General features: G+C 41.1%; 2 protein-coding genes across 3 annotated transcripts in view; both read right to left on the minus strand.

Moving 5' to 3' along the window:
- LOC309365078 (uncharacterized protein C3orf49) overlaps window positions 1-24,133 on the minus strand; it is a 160,329-nt gene that overhangs the window by 88,432 nt on the left and 47,764 nt on the right. The window lies entirely within an intron of this gene.
- Window positions 1-24,133, minus strand: part of ATXN7 (ataxin 7) — a 94,579-nt gene that overhangs the window by 44,860 nt on the left and 25,586 nt on the right. The window contains exons 1-4 of one of the 2 annotated variants that reach the window (XM_081901636.1): window positions 20,355-20,507; window positions 19,386-19,685; window positions 17,952-18,020; window positions 1,795-1,899 (exon numbers count right to left, since the gene is read on the minus strand). In XM_081901636.1, coding sequence (XP_081757762.1) covers window positions 1,795-1,899; window positions 17,952-18,020; window positions 19,386-19,674 — 463 coding nt within the window. In that variant the 5' untranslated portion in view covers window positions 19,675-19,685; window positions 20,355-20,507. Of the gene's footprint in view, window positions 1-1,794; window positions 1,900-17,951; window positions 18,021-19,385; window positions 19,686-20,354; window positions 20,508-24,133 lie in introns of those variants that run through there. The other variant, XM_081901635.1, reaches the window with a different exon arrangement.

A 24,133-nucleotide genomic window follows, 5' to 3' on the forward strand; every position in this document is an offset into this window, starting at 1 on the left:
TAAAATGCAAAGTGTAAATTCCACTTAAGGATACGTAAGAGCTGACTATGCATAGTTGCTGGCTACAGGCTACAGTGGGGCAGAAAGCTATATGTCCTTTAATATCCGACAAAAAGAAAGGGGAAATATGGGAGAATGGGGAGAAGCTGTGGTACATTTATTTTCATGTTCCTTACAGTTTCTGGAAATTTGGTTTAAAATTACTGACATTTTCTGTGAGTTAGTTTGACCTCACCCTTGGAGGTGCACTCCATTGTCTCTTGAGACAGAGGGATGCCAACAAAATATCCCACATACTAAAATGGGAATTAGAGGAGATGAAAATGGACTTAAACAACAAACTCTTTTAGAAGGGAACAGAAAACTCCGCCACAAGGCAAACTTCCATCACCAGACTGTTATCCAAAGTAGTGAAAAATGTGAATGTGAACAAATTCGCACAAATTACAAATTGGATCCCAGCTACAATAGTTCTCACTGAAATTTTCCTTAGTGCTTTTGCTTGCCCCAATAAATTTCATTATTTTCTTTTTCAACATTATTTTAAATTTAAACAGTCGACTTTGTTCTATTTCCAAAAGGTAACAACTCAATTAATTTCAGTGGGTCTACTCTGCATGGGACTTAAATCAGATGCAATCCTGAGTGTTTATCAACCCTATGGACAGGATTTTATTTCCTCACCATAAATAATCTGTTAATACCAACACATCCAAATCAGAACTCACGTAAAATTCACTACAACTATATCTAGTATCAAAACACTCTATACTGCAATACATATGAACTATGATGGTGAGCCACCCATCTAACAGGGTTGCTCCAGCCACTGTGGGTGGTTTCCAACAAATTAAAACATCCAGATACATACGCTCTGCTTCTAACATGTTCAAGTTTAGCATTTTCTGAATTTTTGCATCATTGCTGCAATTGTATAACTGGTTTCAAATGAGACAGGCCAGATTCTCCTTATTTTACAGCAGGAAAAAGGTCTTAGTGGAGGTAATATATGCACACCTTTAAGGCCAATTCACATACCCCCAAAAGTAACTAATGTAAAGAACATTTTTAGTCTTCACAAGTATGTGTAAAAGCTATATAAGAGTAAACTCTAGGTTCTGTATACAAGATAGCATCAAAACAACTTTTTCTTCTGAATCTTTTTCTTTTGTTTTCCTTATTTATAATGCTGTTCAAATCCCTATACGTTTAAGAAATATTTGCAAACCTAATAAACAATATTTCAAAAATTATAAAATAAAACATGGGCTATAATTTTTTTTGGTATGCCTTTAAAAAAATTTAACATGGGGGTAATGCAGAGAATACTTCACAAAATAGTGCCCTAAAATACAGACCTGGACTTGTTTTCATTAATGTCTGCAGGAGACTTTGTGGATATTTAAGTTATAATTAGAAAAATCTTAAAAATTATTCATAAAGGAAACCGTTTATAAGAAGTAAATAAGGAGGCTAAATACAGGATAAAGGAAGTCTTTTATTTGGTTGTTTGTATTGTTGTATGTTATGTTCACTGTATGTTATGTTTACGTTTAATAAATGTGAATTTGTGTATTGGGGTGGGGGGCTTGTGTTATGTTGTAAATAAAATTCCAATAAAAAAATAAAAAACATGAAAGTGTAATCATATGCACAATTCATATTTGTACAATATTTACATAATGCCATGTGCAACATCGGCTGGAAAGATCACAAAGAGGGATAATCTAAAATTGCCAGGCTTAATCCTGATTTTACCTCACCCTAATGATTAAAAAATGGTTCAGTACTTACCATAATGTGATTGAAATGCCTGTGGTTTTACGACCTGATTACAGTGGTTACACATCACCAAATAGAAATCATCATGAGCTGGGCATAGGCCAAATATTGGCATATCTAAAATAAAAAGACAAAGGGTATGTCTCACAAGTATTCAAAATGGTGGTACAACAATTTATATAAAATAACCATGTAATGTTGCTGTAGGTGAATCACTGAGACGAAGTTTCAAAAGCTACATGTGGGAGTGGAAAAATGAATACTCAATAGTTACAGAATTAAGTATTACAACATATCTACTTCAGAGTGAACACAAAAATAGCTTATTGACAGTCATTATCTATAGGTACTTGAATATAGAATTGAGTTTATACTACTTTAAGAAGAGCATTAGAAACTAGAAAGAGCACATAAATATTCTTCCCCCCCCCCCCTAAATTGCATGCAGGTTGGGAAAAGTTATTAAACATTTCTAAGGCATTACTCAAAGGCATAGGAATTTAACTGCTAGCAAATATTTCCTAGCAAACATGTATAGGATCAGACTGCATACATTTTAAAGGCATAGCTTTAACTAGACAGCGTTATGTATCAAATAGTCCTATTTAATAGGATATTATATTCCAGCCATCTGGTACCACAGACCTAGAAAACACTTGCAAAAGGGAGTGAAAAAAACTGAGCAGGAAACCAGGCTGTACTATGACATTTGGACAAAATAATAAACCATACATGTACTACTATTATAATAGACTTCTAAATTGGAATAGTGTTTCTATATTATCTCCCTGACGACAAACAGAGGTAATATGCTAGAAAATCACCTTCAAAATGGCTTCCTGCTATGTTAATGAACTAGTGGGCTCATCCCCACTTTCACACCTGCAAGAGGATCAGAAGTCTCGGCTTTTAAACAAGCCACTGTTTGCTGGCGTCCTGGGGAGGTCACTTCCGTGCTGCTAACACAGTGGTTTGACTTCACCCCCAGAAGCGCACTCCATTGCTCTCTCTCGACACAAACAGATGCCAGTAACAGCAGTTTGCCACAGTGTATGAACTTGGGGAAACTGTGATTACTGAATAAGCCAGGATCTGAAACCAGGCTCTGAAGCTGGTTTGCTCGCACAAAGTATTGTTTGAACGTCTCTTCCTTGCAGGTACAAAAGATGAAAGGGGTGAGGCTGTGAGACCAAGCCTAAGCCGGAGGCAGGAAACCATGGTTTCCAGTTATGTTTGAATCAGGTCTATAAGTTCAAAGCACAGGCTGCCCTGGCACTAAATATACCAATCAATATCATTTTAATCTGGATAGCAGGCTGTACTCTACAATTAAAACAGTTTTAAGAGATACATAATGGACAGCTAAATCATATTTCTTCAGTTTGCAAGACAGCCTATGCAGTAAGGGCCAATCATTATCAGTTTTGTAACAACAGCTTAGCTTTTCTACAGAACATCATAAAGTACATTCCGTGGCAGAATGACATTTATAATTACCATTGTATGGACAAAGAACAAACAAAACACACAGTCAACGAGTCTGGACGATGGTAAAACCTCCAAGCATATCTCTTTAGGAGGTAGAAAACTATTTTCTCACTCACAGCATATCACTTATTGATGCAAGGAATCTGCAACCGAATACTTGAGCAAAGGTTCATAGCCAGATCAGTCACAATGCCTCAAACGAGTGGACCATGTCCACCCCGCTACTACATTCATGTAGAGAACAAGATCTTATGAATGGGTTGCCATTCTGAAAATTTATTGCCTGGTTATTTAAAAACACTTGGAATGGTGTTGGAGTACCATGGAAACTGCTTGTTTACAAGTATAGCATAGTTTAACAGTAAACAACATGAAAATCACTTGCCTTGATTCTTAAAATTTATTTTTTAATTCTTATTTAAAACAAAGTTGCACTTCATTTTGACATTTCCAATCTCAAGTATTGAAACTATTTTGGAAATGTGTATCAGGCGGCTTCCTGTGTTGCTAAAAAGTATTATGCTAGCCTCCACAGCACTCAGAATCAAATTTTAAACTTTGTGACTTACTGTAAGCAATGAAATTATTTGAGCACATCAGTTTATGTAATTTTTATACCATTAATCTCAACCCTTTTAGCTATGGGACCAACCTATAACCTTCCCCTTTCCCCCCCTACATATTTGTATGGTGGTAGTGCTTTGGGTGCAACCCACCTTGGATTAGGCCGTGAACCTGTGGGTCCCAATCCAACATCTGAAAATCAATGCTTTATGCCCCTTGTGGGAGCTTAATCCTGGAGTCCTAAATGAGATTATGGGTTCCTTTGTCTGGTGGCCAAAATTTGCAATACCAAGAAAAGTAGCAAATGGTAAATTTCTTGGGTAGCATCTAATGGTTGCATGAGTGCTATGCAATTTATGCAAGTGACTGCTCTCTTTCCCTCCTCTGGTCCCCGCAGCCCCCCAAACCAACCAAAAACTTTGTCCAAAGTGACACTCCTCCAAACAGTGGGGGCTGTGTCATACAGGGTTACAATGGGAAGGCAGAGTTCCCTGAAACTGAGCACGGGATCGTGTGTCAGCAGAACTCCCAATGGAGTAAGATCCTTTCTGCCGAATTTCGGGCAAATACACCGCCTCCACACACACACACTGTGGTGGTATATGACAAAGGCCCCACTGTTCATGTCATGTGGGGGTTGCAAACCCACTAGAAAGCTTAACAGAGCAAAAGGCCCCAACCACTGGCCAAAGAGCCACCAATTACTATTCAAGAAAGAACACTGATTATTTTAGACTATATATTCAATACCCACAGATAATTTATTCTGGCCTTGAAAAACGAATCTCCCTCTACTTTTTCCTTTACAGTGGTACCTCGGGTTACAGACGCTTCAGGTTACATACACTTCAGGTTACAGACTCCACTAACCCAGAAATAGTACCTCAGGTACTATTCAGGATGAGAATAGAAATCGTGCAGTGGAAGCGCAGCGGGAGGCCCCATTAGCTAAAGTGGTGCTTCAGGTTAAGAACAGTTTCAGCATAAGAACGGACCTCCAGAACGAATTAAGTCCTTAACCCAAGGTACCACTGTATTTCCCTTCTCTCTATCTTTTTTATTACTATTGTGTATTCTGTTCCCTGCCTCCCACCCAATCCTGATTTGTTCTGAACCACAGTTTCCCCTAATTTTGATGTAAAGATAAATTATGGGTAATTAAGCCAAAAAAGTCTTCAGTTGCAGTATTTGCAGAAGCTAAAGGGCTGGGCAAGGGTGAAGGTGAGATTTCTGCTTATGTCCAAACCAGGCCTTATTTCACTTTCAATTCACTTTTAATTTGAATACCAACTTTCTATACTGCTGTACAAAAGGCGGTTTGTGCTGGCTTGGGGGGCGGGTGGGTAATGTCTTGTAAAACTATCCTGAAATAATAAGGTGTGGTATATAAATCCCCCCCAAACCCCTTTGCTTTCAACAATTTATGTTACCAACCAATACCAAGACAATTACATTATACAAGAACAAAAAGTTCAGCAGTGAACAAACATTCTAAATGCCAGCCTTGAAAATCTGTTGCCCGCTATCTAAAATCTGCAATGAAAGCAGTTTAGGCAAGTCTCTAAGGAAGTAAATTTCATGGGTTATATGGCCAGTAGTTTAAACATGGGGCATGATGCCTCTGAGTTTTACTCTTAAATTTAGGATGGATTGAAATCAAGACAAAATTACTTGAAGTCACATTTCCCACTATACAATTCATACATTTCCTAAATAACAGTACACATTAGGTGCCATATATTAAAACACACCAGTCTGAAACTAAATAAAGCCTTTTATGGTACCTAGGGGCATAATCCAAAACATATTGTCATACACCCATGCGCCGTCAGCACTGCATAAATACATTTCCTGAGAGACAAGAGGAATAATTGAGAAATTAGTAGATTTCCAATTAGGATTACTGCATATATCCTAAGAGCCACAGTAGCAGAGGTCCATCAAACCTGTGGACCTGTGTGCAACCACTGCTCTCCAACTCCAGATCTGGAGATAGAGACAGGCACTCTAGGGAGCCTTAGCACCCAAATGGACAGGCCCAGCACCTTTCTCTTGACAGCTTAAAATGAAGGCTTGGGCTTGTTTTGGTGTTGGCATGCAAGGTCCCATCACCTCCACCGTCCCGCACCAAAAGAAGTCAGCCCCAGCTTCACTTTTCAGAGTGATGTTTGTTTTTAGCACTTGCCTGACCAGTGCTCTTGAGCATCCCCAAAACTGAGTGTCAAAGTGTTTAGGAAACCTGTTGAAACTGCTGTCAATCAATTACATCTGCTAACTCCAGATAGACTTCTAAGATAATACTGAAGAATCCTTCTCTATACCACAAAAGGTAGGAAGAAATCAACTTATATTCAAACGAACAACAGAACTATTCAGCTAGTTTCCAGATTAATAATTTTACATAAACTGCTGCAATGCATTGCCTACTCTAGAATTCACATTTTAAAAGGCTAAGTATTTCTAGTCATATACTTTCAGGATTCCGATAAAACATTCAGCGTATTTGCCTGACCGTTTGTCTCAAGAAGAGAAAGTATCCTACTGCAAATACGTCCAAGAAGAAAACTGATCAATGCGATAACACATGTATGATAAGTAACGCAAGACTACCAAGGCTTTAAAAAATTATGCAATATAAAAGACAGCAGATCTCATGAGTTAGCATACATGTGTTATCGGGCAATGCTGGTACAGAAGATTATACAAACATGAAATTTAAATGAAGAAAAATTAGTTAAAATGAAATAAAACAGAATGCAGCAATTATATTAATCCCTATATTAAAGCCAGAACTAATGAGAAGTCACGTATCTAAAAGGAGAATGTAGGGAGCTCTAGAATCAGTCGTGTGGTATAGAAAATATTTCATACTATTTCTCCACAGAGAAAACCCACTTTTAGAAATGCATTGTTTCAAAACATTGATTAGTAACATGATAGATGAACCCAGTATGAGTTAAACTGAGCAGCTGAAATATAGATAATTTGTTTGTTTGAACCAGGGGTGAAAACTCAGAGGCTTAGAGGGAGAGTGTGTCAGAAAGAAAATGAACTGGTGTGTGTGTGTGTGTGTGTGTGTGTGTGTGTGTGTGTGTGTGTGTAACTTTGTATCAATGTAACATTTTTAACAGTAACTGTATTTTTGTAATGTTTTGTTTAAGGAGAGAAAATGGGAGGTCTTTCCATCAGGCAAGAATAAATGCTTAGTGTTATGATGATTTCCAGCCACTGTTCTTCAAGCATGTAAAATCAGTAACTATTCAGTAATTAATTCAGTATCTCTCTCTCCCTCCTGCCTGAAGTGGAGTCCCTAAGACAGTCTTTTAAGCCTCCTTCCAGTAACTCCTGCAGCCAAGCTGGTGCCAAATGTACTGCTCTGCTTTCCCTAGGACCACATCAGTGTGGCTGAGGGGGGAGTCGTGTCACCTGGGCAGCCCAGAACCTCCATACACACTGCCCAGGCTTGCGCTCCCAGGGAAGTCACTTTGGTGTTTTTATTGCAGCAAAAAGAAGACTGGAGGCAGCAGTTACAAGTTGCCGGTCTCTGCAGCCACATCAGGTGCTGAGATTCTCCAGCAGTTTGACTTCACCCCGGAAGCACACTCCACTGTCTCCCAAGACAGCTGGATGCCAACATTAGCATATGCTATTGAACTGACGTGTCTGAAACTTTTACAAGCATTCCAATCATAATAATTTCCAGTGGCTTCCAGTTTGGATCTGGCATATGCTAGGAGGCAATGTCTGCACGACAGTAACATATATATATACCATGCAGTTTGGGCCCCATACTGTTTACAAGCACTTTTGTCTTACGCCACAAGTTTTCAGCTCATGCCTGCACAAACTGTAGTGCAGCCTACAGGGTGTTTTTTCCTTCTAACAATAATCACTGCAGTCAAACTTGTCTGGCTAGTCCTATCAAGCTGTCACACAAGGCAACATTTCAGGTGCCTCTCATTTCAAAATTGTTTGCCAAGCCTTAGTCCCATGAACCTGGATACTTTGGGACAGGTTCTTAAGGAGTTCCAGAAAGCATTCCTTCTTATCTGCACTGTATCTATTTGTATCTGTTATTTTATTTAATAAATTTATGTGTTCCCATTCAATATGCAACATGTTAAAATGATTTAAAACCACACAAAATATCAGGACTATACACAGATGATATTAGCAATGTGAACCATAGTCCACGATTAATACACTATAGTTTAATAAAGCATTGTTTAGCATTTTGTGTAAACCAGGCCATTATGGAAACCTACTTGTATGATTTGTCGTTAACATGTGATTTGTTGTTAACATTTTTAAATAACAATTTTTATTAGTTTTCAGTTTATACATCTCAAAATAAACATTTTACATAACATGTAACAACTGACTTCCTCCCTTCCCTTTTCATGCTTCATTTTACTTATATATCATTCCTGCATATTTTACTATAGCCAATCTAATCATTCCTCCGTTTAACATCCTTCAAATATTTACCATACTGTTGAATTTATCTAAATGCTACCAGCAATTATATTCTAAATATTCCACTCCTCTTTGAATAAAGATTCTTCTTGCCCTTTTATTCTATAGGTTAAACAAATTCTATCATCTTAAATTTCCAATCTTCCTTATCAGGGAGCTCACTCACTTTCCATCTTCGGGCAAGCAAAATTCGAACTGCTGTGGTTCTGTACAAAAACATTTTTTTCTCACAACTGGGAACTTCAGACTTAAGTATTCCTAACAAAAAGGCCTCAGGTTTTTTTGGGGGGAATGTTGTTTTAAACATTTTTTAAACTCATTGTAGATCATTTCCTGATAGCCTTTAACCTTTTTAACCACCCTGAGACCTCTGGGTATAGGGCGGTATATAAGTACATATGGAAAAATGTTCCTTCCGTTTCTCTCCATTAGCAGCACAGATCTGATCCAACTTTGTACATCTTGACCAACCTAAAGGTAAAGGTAAAGGTACCCCTGCCCGTACGGGCCAGTCTTGACAGACTCTGGGGTTGTGCGCCCATCTCACTCAAGAGGCCAGGGGCCAGCGCTGTCCGGAGACACTTCCGGGTCACGTGGCCAGCGTGACATTGCTGCTCTGGCGAGCCAGAGCTGCACACGGAAACGCCGTTTACCTTCCCGCTAGTAAGCGGTCCCTATTTATCTACTTGCACCCGGGGGTGCTTTCGAACTGCTAGGTTGGCAGGCGCTGGGACCGAGCAGCGGGAGCGCACCCCGCCGCAGGGATTCGAACCGCCGACCTTTCGATCGGCAGGTCCTAGGCACTGAGGCTTTAACCCACAGCGCCACCTGCGTCCCTTGACCAACCTACTCACTGTTAAATGCCATCTATGCATCATTTTCGTACAAGTCACTTTTAAAGTATAACATGCAGTAAATTTCAAATCATTCCTCCAGAATTTCTCCCAGAGGTTTAGGTCTATGTTATGCCCTATATCTATTGCCCAGTGTGTTACTGAAGCTTTTATGAACTCATCTTTTGGTTCCCCCTCTAATAAAAATTATACATTTTTGACCATTTATCCTTATTCCATAATAATTCTCTTTCAAACTGAGCTTTGATCTGGAAACCCATTTTTAAAAAAATCTAATTTAAACATTTCATATATTTGATGATACTGTAACCAATGTGTAATTTGGCTCCTTACTTCTTCCATTGGTTTCAATTGAGCTTCACACCCTGTAAATTCCAACAGATCTCTGTATGTAGCCCATTGTCTATCCATGTTAATTCTCTTGATTGTGAGTCTTTTCTACATTTATTTACTTCTCCAAACTTTTTAAATTCATCTAAAACCTTGGGAATGCTTACATTAGGTTGTTCTACATTAGATTTACATTAGGTTGTTAGGGCCATGTCATCCGCAAAAGCCTTTAATTTATAAGTTCTACACCATGGGTAGGCAAACTAAGGCATGGGGGCTGAATCCGGCCCAATCGCCTTCTCAATCCGGCGTGTGGACGGTCCGGGAATCAGCGTGTTTTTACATGAGTAGAATGTGTCCTTTTATTTAAAATGCATCTCTGGGTTATTTGTGGAGCATAGGAATTCGTTCTTCCTTTCCTTTTCAAGATATAGTCCGGCACCACACAAGGTCTGAGGGACAGTGGAAAAGTCTTCTGACCCCTGTTCTACACCCTACAATTCCTTGTGATCACTGGGCTGCAATATATACATGAAACTCTAAAAGGACTTTTCCATTCACTTCAACGGAGAGGACAGCTTTAGGTGAGCAGCGCTGGATCTCGTAATGAAAAGCAATGCCACTTGAGCAGAAATTCCTTGTGTTTCCCAGGTTTAAAATGTGGCTCTTGACTGTAGCATCAATATTACTACTGTACAAAAATAATCTGTACTGAAGGTGAAATACTTCAAGCCATTACCTGAATACTTTGACTGAAGACATGCTGTCACTACAGATTTAGATAGCATTATTTGCATCTATGCAGAATTCTTCCAGCATCCCAGCTGCTTCAGGTCACCATCTCTACCCTGCTACCCTCTGCCAATTGGACACTCTGTTCGTTTGTTCTTGTTCAAGGACTAGCTTTGTTCTCGTTAATTTGTGACAAGCAAATCTAAGTAAGAGGCTCCACGCTTTGTGTTTAGATCAGATCCTTTTCTAAGAATTTCAAGTGCAAAGCAGAGCAAAGTGACAGACTGGCACGCCTGTTAAAAAGGTCACATATAACCTTTGGACTGCTGGATGCTCATACAGTAGACAACTACTAGCAGTTTAATATGTGAACCCGAAACGTTGAAGAAAATTTCACCATCTGCATGCAGTTGGTAGGTGCCAATATACAGCTGATTGACTTATTCTATGTTGGATGGGTGGGAATTGGTTTCTTCATGCTACTTGTTAGGCAATTAATTAAATAATAATAATCAAAAAAATGCATTTGATAAACAGTATTTTGATAAGCAGCTCCTGACATGACAGCAAAGTTGTCCAGCAGGCTAGAGTGAGCTAGAGTGTCCTGGCAACTCCAAGTGTTCCAAGTCATGTTCCAATCTCTTAAAAACTACGAAAGCAATATGTTATCTTCTGGAATCAGAGCTTTATGAAGCCACTTCTTTTCCTCCTGCAAATGTGTTGTGTTGAAAAATGATAGGAAAGCAGAAAAAAAGAATTCTGACCTAGAGGTTCCAAGGTCCAATTTTGTAAGCAGTGTTGCCAAACAGGGATCACTTATTGACACTTAACTATACATATATTTTGAAAATACATGTGAGTGTTTCGACCCTGCCTTTAATTCTTCACTTGCTGCTGCTATTTTAAGCCATCTCCCCTGGGAACCCTCAACTCTAATGAAAGAACGCAATACCTTGCAATGCTTCTGCCCCATGTTAGAGCAGCACCAAAATACACTGCCAACACTTTCTAGCTAAAGTGGAAAACAAGCTAGCTGGAAAGTGACATTGGATGGACCATCCTGTTTCTAATCACAATGTGATTTCAAGGAAGGTAGTATTGACGTAGCTGAAGACCTTTTACACATTTATCTTTTTAATGTAAAAAAAAAAGTTAAAGGTAAGGCTGAAAATATAAGAGAAAGATATATAATCTGTTTATCATTTAAATGAAAACTTACAAACCCAACAGCTGTTTGTACTGCACCAAGGCTACATCAGCATGATTTTACTGAAAGGAATCATCTCTCCCCAGTTCAGAAAAATCTGTCAAATTAATCTGATAAAACAGAAAGTGAAAGCTGCCAAAATCCTCCCTGCAGTAGCACCACAGGTGAAGCTGCAGCTTGATCTTATGCTGAACATCCATGTTTATGTTTACCAGAACATCCAAATTGGGCCACTGTAATTAGAGTGGGCGAGACCCAATCTAGTTATGGCCAATAAAACAATCATATCTTATCTGTACTGGTAAGCAAACAGTCTATCTTATGGGACGATGATGCTCTAAACGTCCAACCAGAAAAAATGATTCACTGTGCACCAATTTTAATTTCCCAATATTATTTCTCATAAAAAGGAAACTGCAATATGTTTTTTATATATATAAATTACAGAACTGGAACAATCTAGTCTCAAGATGCTCATAGCATGGTGAAAAAATCTAGTATTTAAGAACTGGTTCAAACTACTAAGACACCAGGGATGCTAAAAAAAAAATTCATATGGTGATATTAAGAATAGACAAAACAAGAAAACACAAGTCACGAAACTGCCAAAGGATTTTTAAAGAAAGGAAAAAAAAGAAAAAGTTATGTCTACTACTTTTTTGTTTGCAGGTTGGTTCAGTGCTCTCTCTCTCTCTCACTGTTCAATTATTTTTAAAAAGCAAACTGGAAAATCATTTAGGAAAAAGCAAAGAAGGTAAAAAAGGCTGGGCACTTTTGAGAGAATATGATTGCCATAATCAATGGGTATTCCAATACCACAAGACTAAACACCACAGGACATGAAAAATGTAAATAGATACTCCACAATTAAAATAAAGAAGTTTAAGCCTCCAAATTAGTTATAATCAAAGAAATGTAAGGTATAGTCCAGTTATGCTAGAAACTGACATGGTCAAGCATAGATCAGGGCCTACTAATTTAACTTTGACATGAATTATAACAAACTATGAAAATCATAGTAATCAACCACCATGACAAGTCAATCTGCTTTCATTCTTTAGACAAAGTTAACTGCAGCTGGTAAGGAGACGGCAGTGGACATGGGATACATCAGTTAGGATGACAACAAAGCTCTGCACAATATTTCCTCAATAACAATAGAAATTTTGCCAGCAAAAACTACAATAAATTCAAAATTATTACTAGTAGGCAAACTATTTTAAACTCCTCTGAAAATTATTTAATTGTCTGAAGTGGAATTTGTTGTTAAAGCAATTATATGCACTACAGCTTCTCATAAACCCAGTTTCCTACATGTACTGTAGTATCAGGGACAGTTCCCTGGCCAGAGCTCAGACATATGTACAAACTTCTGTAAAATTATATACCCAATGAACATGAGCACAATGAAGGACCCATTCATTCAAGCAAGCGGTCTTCCCACACACCACATGTTACTATGTACTCAATCATGAATGTATCAAATCCCCCTTTTAAAATCTTCTAAGCTAGTGGTCATTACCACATGTTGCGACAGACAATTCCACAAATTAATTGTTGTGTGAAGTAGTTCTCCCCCTTTGTCAGTCCTAAATCACTAGTCATTTTCATTGGATACATAGTTCTAGTATTTTCAGGGGGATAAAAACATTCATATGATATTTAAGTTATGATCATTCCCCCTGCCACATTTTTCAACTTTCTTCTAACCTAGAAAGCTCCATTCCCTAATAATTTTGGTTGCCCCTTTTTAGCAAATTTGTACATTTTAGCTGTACAGTTATTTATTTTTGAAAAGCAATGAAATAACTGTGCACAGTACAGGGGTACCTCGGGTTACAGATGCTTCAGGTTACAGACTCCATTAACTCAGAAATAGTACCTCGGGTTAAGAACTTTGCTTCAGGATTAGAACAGAAATTGTGCTCCCGTGGCGCAGCGGCAGCAGGAGGCCCCATTAGCTAAAGTGGTGCTTCAGGTTAAGAACAGTTTCAGGTTAAGAACGGATCTCCAGAATGAATTAAGTACTTAACCTGAGGTACCACTGTATTCCAAGTGTAGCCACATTACGATCCTGACAGTTTACTGCATGTAAACTGCAGTACTGCATGTATATTATTCAGATAATCCTTACAGCAACCAAGCAAGGCAGTTCAGTCCCCTGCACCTTGGGCATCATACTGCCTCTCCTGGTATGCCCTATGGAGGACCTTATGGTCTGCAAATAACAACACCCTGAAGTTTCCGGGCCCCAAGGAGATTAGACTGGCCTCGACCAGAGCCAGGGCCTTTTCGGTCATGGCCCCGGCCTGGTGGAATGCTCTCTCACAAGAGACCAGGGCCCTGCAAGATTTGACATCCTTCCACAGGGCCTGAAAGACAGAGCTGTTCCGCCAGGCCTTTGGTCAGGGTTCAGTCTGACTCATTTTCTCTGTGTATAAGAACAAGCACGAAGGAGGTTTCCCAGCCTGCTCACAGGTCCTTATAATATCAGTGGAAACAGTTGGTCCTGGCAAGTATTAACCACTTTCAATTTTAATCTTAGGATTGTCATTTGTCCAGTTTTAATTTTAATTTATCTGAATTAATTTTGGGATGCATTTTAATCTATTGATTGCTTGTTTTTATACATATTGTATTATTCATATGTTAGCCGCTATGAGCCCGGCTCCGGCCGGGGAGGGCGGGGTATAAATAAATTTATTATTATTATTATTATTATTATTATTATTATTATTATTATTATTATTATTATCATCATCATGAAGCTGAGGTTGACAGGCAAGGACTTTCCTAAGACCACCTTGTGAAAGTAGCAGAAATTAGATTCCACACTAAACCAGGACTAAAATAACTCGGATGCTCACCCCCCTCTGGCTGCTCCTGGCAACCTAAATGTTAATATATTTCCCATAAGGTTCTGTATGTTTATGGGCAGGGATATGCATCTTTTTTATGTCCCAAGTAAGCCAAATGAAATTAATCACACAGTTAACACTCAATTCATTCCTGAAGAAAATGTTTAAGATAACTTTCATCAAAAAACCAGAAGCCTTTTTTACTAGGGTTAACAGGAGATGAAAAACCAAAAGATTTAAAAAGACTATTTATGTATGCGACAACAGCCGCAAGAATGCTACTCGCCCAGAAGTGGAAGGAAGAGAAAGTTCCAACCAAAGAAGAGTGGATAACCAAGATTATGAACTACCGTATTTTTCACCCCATAGGACGCACTGCCCTATAGGACGCACCTAGATTTTTTTTGGGGGGGGGGAATAAAGAAAAAAAATTATTTCCCCGCACCAGCCCCGTGCCTTGGGGGGGGGGGAAAGCCCGAGCTTCCCCCGACCCCAGCCCCCAGAACAGCCTGCTATCCGCAAGCCTAGGGAGCCGCGCTGGTCTCCTCAGGCTTGCAGAGAGCTGAGCAAAGCCTGGGCACGCTCTTCAGCGCGCCCGAGGCTTTGGAATGCAGGCAGCTCTGCGCAACCTTTGGGAACCCGGCACGGCTTCCCACCGGGCTCCCGAAGGTTGCGCAGAGCTGCGGGAAGACCGGGAGCGCAGGCAGCTCTGTGCAACCCTCTGGAGCCTGGCGCGGCTTGGCGCTGGGCTGCGAAGAGTTGCGCAGAGCTTCCTGAAGCCTGGAGAGCGAGAGGGGTTGGTGCACACCGACCCCTCTCGCTCTCCAGGCTTCAGCAAAAGCCTGTATTCGCCCCATAGGACGCACACACACATTTCTCCTTCATTTTTGGAGGGGGGAAAGTGTGTCCTATAATGTGAAAAATATTTGTCAAAATGGCAAAGATGACCGTGAAGATCAGACACCAAGATGATAAAAAATTTAGTCAAGAGTGGAAAAAAATTATAGAATAGCTTACAGACCACTGTAGAGACTTAAAATCGTTAGGAGGATTGTGATAACACTTATAATGTAATATGATTTAAGGTAAAAAAGGAGATAAAATGAATTAGAAAAATGTAATTAGATGCAAAAATAGGGGGAAATTGGAAACCGGAAGTGGGGGTGGGGGAAGTTTGAGGGCTCTAAGTAATCCCAGAAGTGTAGAAATTTAAAATGATGTGAATGTATAAGAATATCATTTTTAAAATGGGGGGGGGGCATTTAAAAAAAACCCACACACACTCAATTCATTCCAACACAACTTCTGCAGAATCAAGGCCAGTGCCTTGACACAATGTGAGCACATACACAGGAACAATATATACTTTTAAAAGTACGAATTGTGTCTGGATGGTAACTTTGAAATAATGCCCAATTTGGGGAGGGTTGGTTTAGAGGTTTTAGCAGCAATCTAGTTTCCCAGTCCTGAACAACCAAAGCTATTTTGTCACTCCACTGTGAAAACACAACAAAGCCACAGTATAGCAATAGTTAGATTCTGTGCAAATTACATGGGTTTGTATTAACAACTGTTTTGTGAATACACAATTACTACTTAACACTGTAGAGCAGCTGCAGTAGTAGGCAACTTCCTTGTTTTAATATATTCCCAACTCTGAGGCCTCAGTTGTGCTGCTAGGGATGATGGGAGTTGTAGTCCAAAAACAGCTGGAGGCCCAAGGTTGGGAAACACTGTATTAAAGCATGCCTAGGCTACTCCCTATAGGTTTGCCAAGGATACAAAGGGCAAGAAGTAAAGCTTATGTAAAATGATGGACTGTTGGTTCTTGGCTTCTTTCAAGTCGTCCATATATCCCCAATGATTAGTATATTTACTTTTTAAAAAAATTCAAAACCTTAATATACCCTCAGGGCAAGAAGGTTTTTGAGAATTCTTGCAGGCAGTTTGAGGAGGGAGAGGCCACCTTAGCTGGACCACTGGGAGCTAGATGGTGGACAGCTCTCCAGTCTATTCTGTCTCCTCTCTCCCCAATATAGGTATGTTGTGGGTTGGAGAACCAATAGCACATGGACTAGCAATTTGTGGGCTGTTGATTTGAACACTGAATTAGTTCTCCAAGTACTGCTGCTGCACATCTCCCTCACCCCGATTCATTTAAGTGGCCTTGTATAGGTTCCAACTTGATTCTTTGAAGTGTTTTTTAGCTGAGATACGAGTTTTCTGATAGTTAAATCTAGCTTTATTGATCAAATACATATTTTCTATTTTTTAAAAATGAGTGTTCTTTAAATTAGCACTCCTGACTAAGCGGTCCTTGCAAAGTAAAACATTTCTGAAACTAATCACAATTGCCCTTCCAGCATAACACACCACAAAATTACTTAACAGGTCCGAAAAATATTTTAGTACTCAAAATGTACTAACAACTGTAACCCTGATCAAAGTACTAAGTGTGATCTCAAGATGGACAATTAAATCAGGAACAAGCAAAGGAGATATTACTACAGTTGTGATGGACATTAATTACCCTTATGGAGACCTGATTTGCATTCAATGCGGAGCCAAACCATAGCTTAACAACAAGCAAGCATGCAGGTTCTCAGAGAGAATACAGTGGTACTTTGGGTTAAGTACTTAATTCGTTCCAGAGGTCCGTTCTTAACCTGAAACTGTTCTTAACCTGAAGCACCACTTTAGCTAATGGGGCCTCCTGCTGCTGTCACACCGCCGGAACACAATTTCTGTTCTCATCCTGAAGCAAAGTTCTTAACCTGAAGCACTATTTCTGGGTTAGCGGAGTCTGTAACCTGAAGTGTATGTAACCTGAAGCTTATGTAACCTGAGGTACCACTGTATTGCGGCCACTTTGCTCCTGCTCCAATCCTGTTTGTGCCATGCTCCTGTAAAGTTAAGCCACAGTTTGGCTTTGTGTTATAACTGAACCAAGACTCATGGTTTATTTTGCTCCTGACAAAACATGAGCTACAGCCAAAGTTTGTTCTATGGTTTACTGCTCATGGTTAAATCTGCTCCCACCCCAAAGCCCAGGTTCAGTTATAACACTAAGCCGAACTGCAACTTGGCTGATAGCAGCACAGTAGTATCAGGCCTAGAAGGGGAACAAAGCAGCCACACTTTTTTCCCTAGGAGCCCACACATCTCCTTGTTCATACTAAGACACATTACACTGGCTTAGTGTTACATGTGAACTCTAGGCCATAAACTGAGTAAATACACGTACTGGCCTCAATGAAGAGGTAAAATTTCCAATAATAACCTCAACAATCATGCCCTAGAAAAATCAATCGTGAAACTGACCAGAGGGGAAGTGACCCTGAACTTAAATATATCCTAATATCCTAAATGATATTAATGACTTAGTGAGAGATACAAGCATTGCTAAACTGGTGGGAAACAGAGACCACGTTATCAAATTCAACATATATGCATCAGCAAAACGGCCAATAAATCATAGGAAAATATGGTAATGGTTTTAGACAAAAACTAGCCACTGGGTCAAGCTTACAATAACCTCAAAATATTAATTTCAGGTTTAAAACAGATTTGGCTTGCAAACATAGGCCTTTGCAAGACCCTACATCTGCCCATTTCACTGACCATTCTATGAATGGAAAGACCTTTCCACGTCAGACTCACCTTCTCTACAGAGTCGCATCGCTTCTCGGTTTTTCCCATATTCCTTGAAATTTTCTTCCAAGGTTGCTCCTATGTGACAAACAAAAATAAGAACTTCAGTTTAAGGAGTCCTTGTGGAATGGTGACTATGGAGCAAATGACATGCTAGACACTGTTTTTGCCAATGTTAATACGAAACATTTGTTCCAAGGATAGCTATAAAATATATTTGCTGCAAATGTATACAACACATTCTTTCCCCTCATCTCACATAAGCAAGGTAGCTAAGAAGGGGTGAATTAATTTGGTAGACAAAACAGAAGTAAGGTAGAAAAAACAGCTCCAATCACAGACACCTACTTAAACATAGTACATACAGTGGTACCTCAGTTTAATAACAGCCCTGTTTACAAACTATTTGGCATATGAACTCCGCAAAACCAGAAGTAGTGTCCCAGTTAGCGAACATTACCTTGGTCTACGAACGGAAGCCAAATGGTGGAAGGGCACCTACAGCGGGAGGCCTCATTAGGGAAAGCGCACCTCGGTTTAAGAACAGCTTTGGTTTAAGAACAGACTTCCAGAACGGATTAAGTTCGTAAACCGAGGTACCACCGTACTTAACTTCTCACCGTCAGATATAAGTCACTATTGCAGCAAGTCCCTAAACATAAAAGCTGAATGCACTACAACCTCAAAAGATCCATGCATATCATTTGATATATAAATGGGTTGCATGCACCTGTATATACTTTTATTTGGAAACACTTCCCATGTGACCATTTTCATTCACAGGCAGACATGTAAGTCAGTCCCCCAAATACCTTATTAGTCATGGGAATGACTTGTAGGAACACACAAGTGAGCACATATTGTAAGATGTAAAAAAGCAAAAAGCACATTGATTAGGAAGCCATGTACAGTTATTATATAAAACAACTTTAAATATTCAGAATAATGCCTTCCTAACAGAGAGTGGTAAACACATTCAAGTCTTTTGCTTGATGTGGCTTTTGTGTGTCCAGCTCAAAGCACCTGTAAACAAAAACTGCAACATAGGAATGGCCTTAGCAGAAACAAAATACCTGGAAGCATGCAGCTGCTCTCTTGGTTACTCAGGTAAATGAGGAGCAGAACATACCCTAAATCTGCTCTCAGTTGAGGAAGCATACCTAAGGATTGGAGAGCAGCCTGTCACAGGCACACTGAGGATTACCCACATGCAGATAAACCTCGGAGAGCGGCAGGGTGGAGTTGGCTCCGGGTGAAACCTGGCTCTTCCTGGCCAATCACCGCAACTCCCCACCTATCTCCGAGCCTGGGACAGATTCCGGGGACAAGAGGAAGACTGGAGCGCCTCCCCCGCCCGGTCCCTGCAGGCGACCAGCTGGGTTAACCCCTTGGCTGCCGGGCCGGACCCCTCTCCTGTCCTTCCCTCCCCCATCCACCTCTCACCGTCGTTCCCGTGAAGTTTAGCAGCATCGACCCAATGGCTCCAGGGCTGCCCCAGCATCGCCTCCGGGCTGGGCAAGGACTTGCGCTCCCCGACCGTCGCCATTGCCGCGCTGGTGGCTGGGGTCGTGCTCGCGGCAGCAGTGCTGGCGGGGCCGGGGCCGATCTCGCCTCCGCCTCCTCCTCCTCCGCCGCCGCCGCCTCCGTGCCGGGGCCGCCGCTGCTGCCTGCTGGCCGCCGCCGCCGCTCTGCGTTGCTCCCCTCTGACGTCAGCCACGGCCCGCGCCGACATTCTTTCCGCTGCTACAATGTAACGAGAAAAGTCATCAGGCTCTTTAAGGTGGCGCCGCCGCTTAAGGAAGCTCCGGCAGAATTCCCCTCTCGCCAGGCGGAACGGGGGCTGCCACTACGGGCGCAAGGCTGGCAGGGGCAGAAGCGGCACCAGCAAGAGGCCTCGCGCCGCCTTTGTTTCCAGTTTCCCATTAACCCGCCGCTGCAGGTTCATAATCATCGGCCCAGGGAAGCGAACCAGTGGGCTTTTCTTTTTTCCCCCTTTCCCCCTATTATGGAAAGGGCGAGGAAGCGCGACGACCAGCACGATCGTCGTCATCGGGGATCCCGAGGCGACAGCCGGGATCGCGAGGCGCTTCCTTCCAGCAGCCCAATGCGAGACCCGCAGGGCGCCGGTTCCGAGGGCGCCATGGAAGCGGCCTAGAGCTGGACCGCGCGGCGCAGCGAACTCCAGAAACTTCAGCGAAAGGAAGTCGGTTAATTTTAGGAGTCTCGCAAAGCTCCGCGCATATTATCCCAGTCGGGCCCCCGCCCCGCCGCTTCCCCCTTAAGCAGAGGCAGGCTCTTAAAGGCACAGGGGCCCTTTCCCGCACAGCCAGGAAGCCCGGGAGGCAGCTCTCCCCCGACTCGCCGTCCCCTCACCGCCCGATTGAGTCTCGTTTCCACAAACGCGTAACCCACCAAATCTCCTCTCATGACACACACTGCTCAACCCCGCACTCTTTCTTTTTAGGCGCTCCCGGGAGCCCGTCGCCTCTCGAGGCTACCTTAACGCCAGACGCCTCCCTCTGGCCTCCCTCCCACCTTAAAAGTTTTCAACGTCAAGCACAGGGACGGAGGCTGAGTAGGAAACAAGCAGGAAACTAACCCCATCTATGTAACTCATCTCCCGCCCCCAGCGCTGCCGCGGACACCTTCCTCTCGCAAATGTCATCCGCCGATCTTGCCTTAAAAGGTCTCATTTAATATTTAAATCGCTCCGCTCCGGCGCGCCAATGGGATGCGGCGCACGGCGACTTCCTCGTCGAAAGAGGCGCCGCGCACTCCCAGAGCGGGGCTTTATTATCTGTCAAAAGCATGAATGAAGACCGAGATTGCCAATCCCCCCCCCCACCCTCCTCGCCCTTACCCCACCCACCACCTCCAATGCTAGTGAGTTAAAGAAAAGAAGCGCCAGAAAAAGGGTGTGGGGGGGATCTCTTTCTTAAAATAAAAGGTTAACCGCTTTAAAAGATGATCAGGAAGAAATATTATTCAGACCCCTGCTTAACCCTTTCATTGTCCTCAGAGGAACTGTGCTTGCAACTTCGCAATTTTGTCTCAAAGTGAAATCTAGTGATATTAATCCTTACGTCAAGTATTCAAGAGGTTTTACTTCTTCCAGTGAGGACAAGAATGGTTTTACAAGCAACCGTCTTCTTTATAGGAGTTTGTCATTACACAGCTTTTGGAATGTATATTAATTTTTTGCAGCATCTGCACAAATTTCCTTAGAATATTTTATTTTAGCATACTTGGGTGGATCACAAAACACTTTGGTATAAAAGAACTCAAGGCACATAAATACAGTACTCAGTCATTCAAAAATCCCATCAATACGTACATAGATACTGAGAGTATACTCAGCAGACTGAGCACCTAACTATTTGAAAATAAAACTGGGCCACCCACAAATAAGGTAGTGGTTTCTAAATTATTAGGGGACTCCCTGGCCCCGTAGAAGTGAAAAACTAAATACTAAAAAAAACCAAAGTCCTAATGTAGATCTAGTGGTCTCCAAGAGCTATAGCTTGGTGAGTTCAGTTCAAAAAGAGTGTTACTTGGGGGGTGGGAGGGAATTGGCTTAAAAGCTTATCACCTCCTAGAGGTTTGCTGTCTGAAGTACTGAACAGAAGCATTTGATGTGGATCAGGATATATTGCAACATCTAACTGCAGGTCCCACTTACATTTTAGAAAATAGTAGGCATTTTTTTTAAAAAAAATAGGTCTATCCTGAGAATGCTAAAAACCACACATCATGAACCAATAAGATATTCAGATGTAAAATGCATGTGCTGAAATGCTCTTTTTAGTAACAAATTTAGCACACCAGGCAATATGTGCTGCTTATTCAACACGCTCTGTATTTCAAAACCACGTTCATGCCTTATACACCCAAATCATGACCAAACTTTGTGATAATATATTATCATAAGCATTACATACCCTTTGTAATCATCAATATACACGTCTACTGTGTATTTGTGAAAGTGAAAGTGATTTCTGATTTCTATAGAATTTACGTCTATGTAAGTACATAGCCATAAAGATTAATCTTACACAGGTTTCCTCAGAAGTAATTCAGTGGGGCAGAGGGCTGTTTCCAACTAGGTCCTACTCAGAGTAGATATGTTGAAATTGATGACGATGACTCATTAAGATGCATAAATTTCAATGAGTCTACTCTGAGTAGCTGGATACAACTCATACAGCCAAATCCTGTATTTACTGGAAAACTCGTAATCTCTGTGTTCAATGGGGCTTACTGTCAAACAAAAAATACAGAGGAATGCACCTTACTGGCACAAAAATACAAATTATTTTTTCTATATTATCTGTTGCAAAAAAGATATGAAAGGCTGTATGTCAGCTCTTTGTACCAGTAGTGTTTTATTTACACTTGGGAGCGGGAGAATGTCTCCTTGGCAAGACAGGAAAGATATTCATTGCCAATTTTTCTACTGGCATCTGATAGGCTTTTCTTATTACACACCCCAAATGGTCTTAAGAGACAGTTGGCAGAATACTGTGCTTACTGAAGAATCATTGACTATTAATTATATGAAACAAAGTTTATCTGGTAAATAATGCTAGATTATCTTAAAGAGTAACCGCCATGTAGATTTTTCTATTTTCAAGAATAATATAGCAATACAGCTAACTGACTATATTGTTATTAGTTATCACGAGGCTAAATGTAACTGAATCTACACTGAAGTTTTATAAAGCATGAACACTATGACAGTTTGCCACATAGATGGCTCAATGGCATGGAGAATGTCCTTGCCACAGCCACATGTTACAGGAGCGTCAACTGAAGGAGCAATAGCAAAACTGCTCCACACACTGAAGTTGCTGTGTGGAGTAGTCACTGTGTGGAATAATCACTGTGCGGAGGCTATTTCAAGCAGTGATGACTACAAAGTATAACGAATATGTAATGAAACAGATGAGGCACCTACTGAGCCTTTGATCACCTCCTGTAAAAAAAACCTGCTGTCGAAGAAGAACCATACACCATTCTAAATATACAGTATTTTCATTAATACCATAGGCTCATAAGCTTTTAAATGTTTGGGTTTAAGTTACAACTTTTTTGCTAGCTCATTATTTAATTAAGTTGCTGGAAGCCCAGTAATCACATGCATACAGTATCTGTTCAGTCAGTGTACGTTACTAATGTATGGGATGATGAGGTGTCTCAAGTTCAACAAACACTGAATTTCAAGGTCCACAAGCAAATTCTAAAGCAGTGGTGGCTTATCTGTGGCACTCTGGATGCTATGCTGAACTAGAACTCTCATCAACCCTGACCATTGGCTATGTTTGCTGAAGCTGATGGGAACAGTAGTTCAGCATAACCTCTTGCTGGCCACAGGTTAGCCCCCCCCTCTAAAGTGTTCCAGGTCCCTATTAACACTCAGCCACTGGACAAAGACTGTCTAGTACCATTTTGACAGTACAGCTTTTGAAATATTCAACAACCAAATTGCAGCTTCCGATTGGCTGCAGGAACTTCCTGCACTCAAGCGTAAGCTGCGTCAGGCGTTCGGCTTCCGAAAAATGTTTGAAAACTGGAGCATTTACTTCTGGGTTTTCAGTGTTCGGGAACCAAATCATTTGAAAATGGAACCGTTCGGGAGCCGAGGTTTAACTGTACAGCAGTTCAGCTAATGCGGTCAAGAGAACTAGGGAAGATGGGGTGGTTAGAGAATGATGGAGAAAGTGCAATTTTCAGTGTTAGACAAGTGTACTGACACTTATGTAGTCAAAACAGTGCTATCCACAAACAAGCGAGAGGTTATCATTATAGGCCTGTAACAACTTGAAGGTTTGCTAAAAGTACAAATATTGAGCAAGGAGGGGGAACCGCAAAAACACTCCAATGAGCACTGAGTGTAAGTCGCCACAGAATGCTGAGTGTTGCGGGGCAGGAAATGAAAGAGCCCACTTAACTTCTCTCCCCATTATGAACCAACCCGGACTCTGCAATTATCATCTGAGATCCTTCTTCATGTCCCTCCCCCACTAGAAGTCTAGAGGATGGCAACACAAGAATGGGCCTTTTCTGTGGTGGGTCCCCATTTGAGAAATGCTCTCCCCAGGGAAGCTTGCCTGGCACTTTCATTATACCTTCAGGCGCTGGGTGAAAATGTTCCTCTTCAACAGGGTGTTTGGCTGATTAACAGTCGATGGCTT

Source organism: Podarcis melisellensis (assembly GCF_964234715.1).
Source record: "Podarcis melisellensis genome assembly, chromosome: 2".
NCBI lineage: Eukaryota > Metazoa > Chordata > Lepidosauria > Squamata > Lacertidae > Podarcis > Podarcis melisellensis.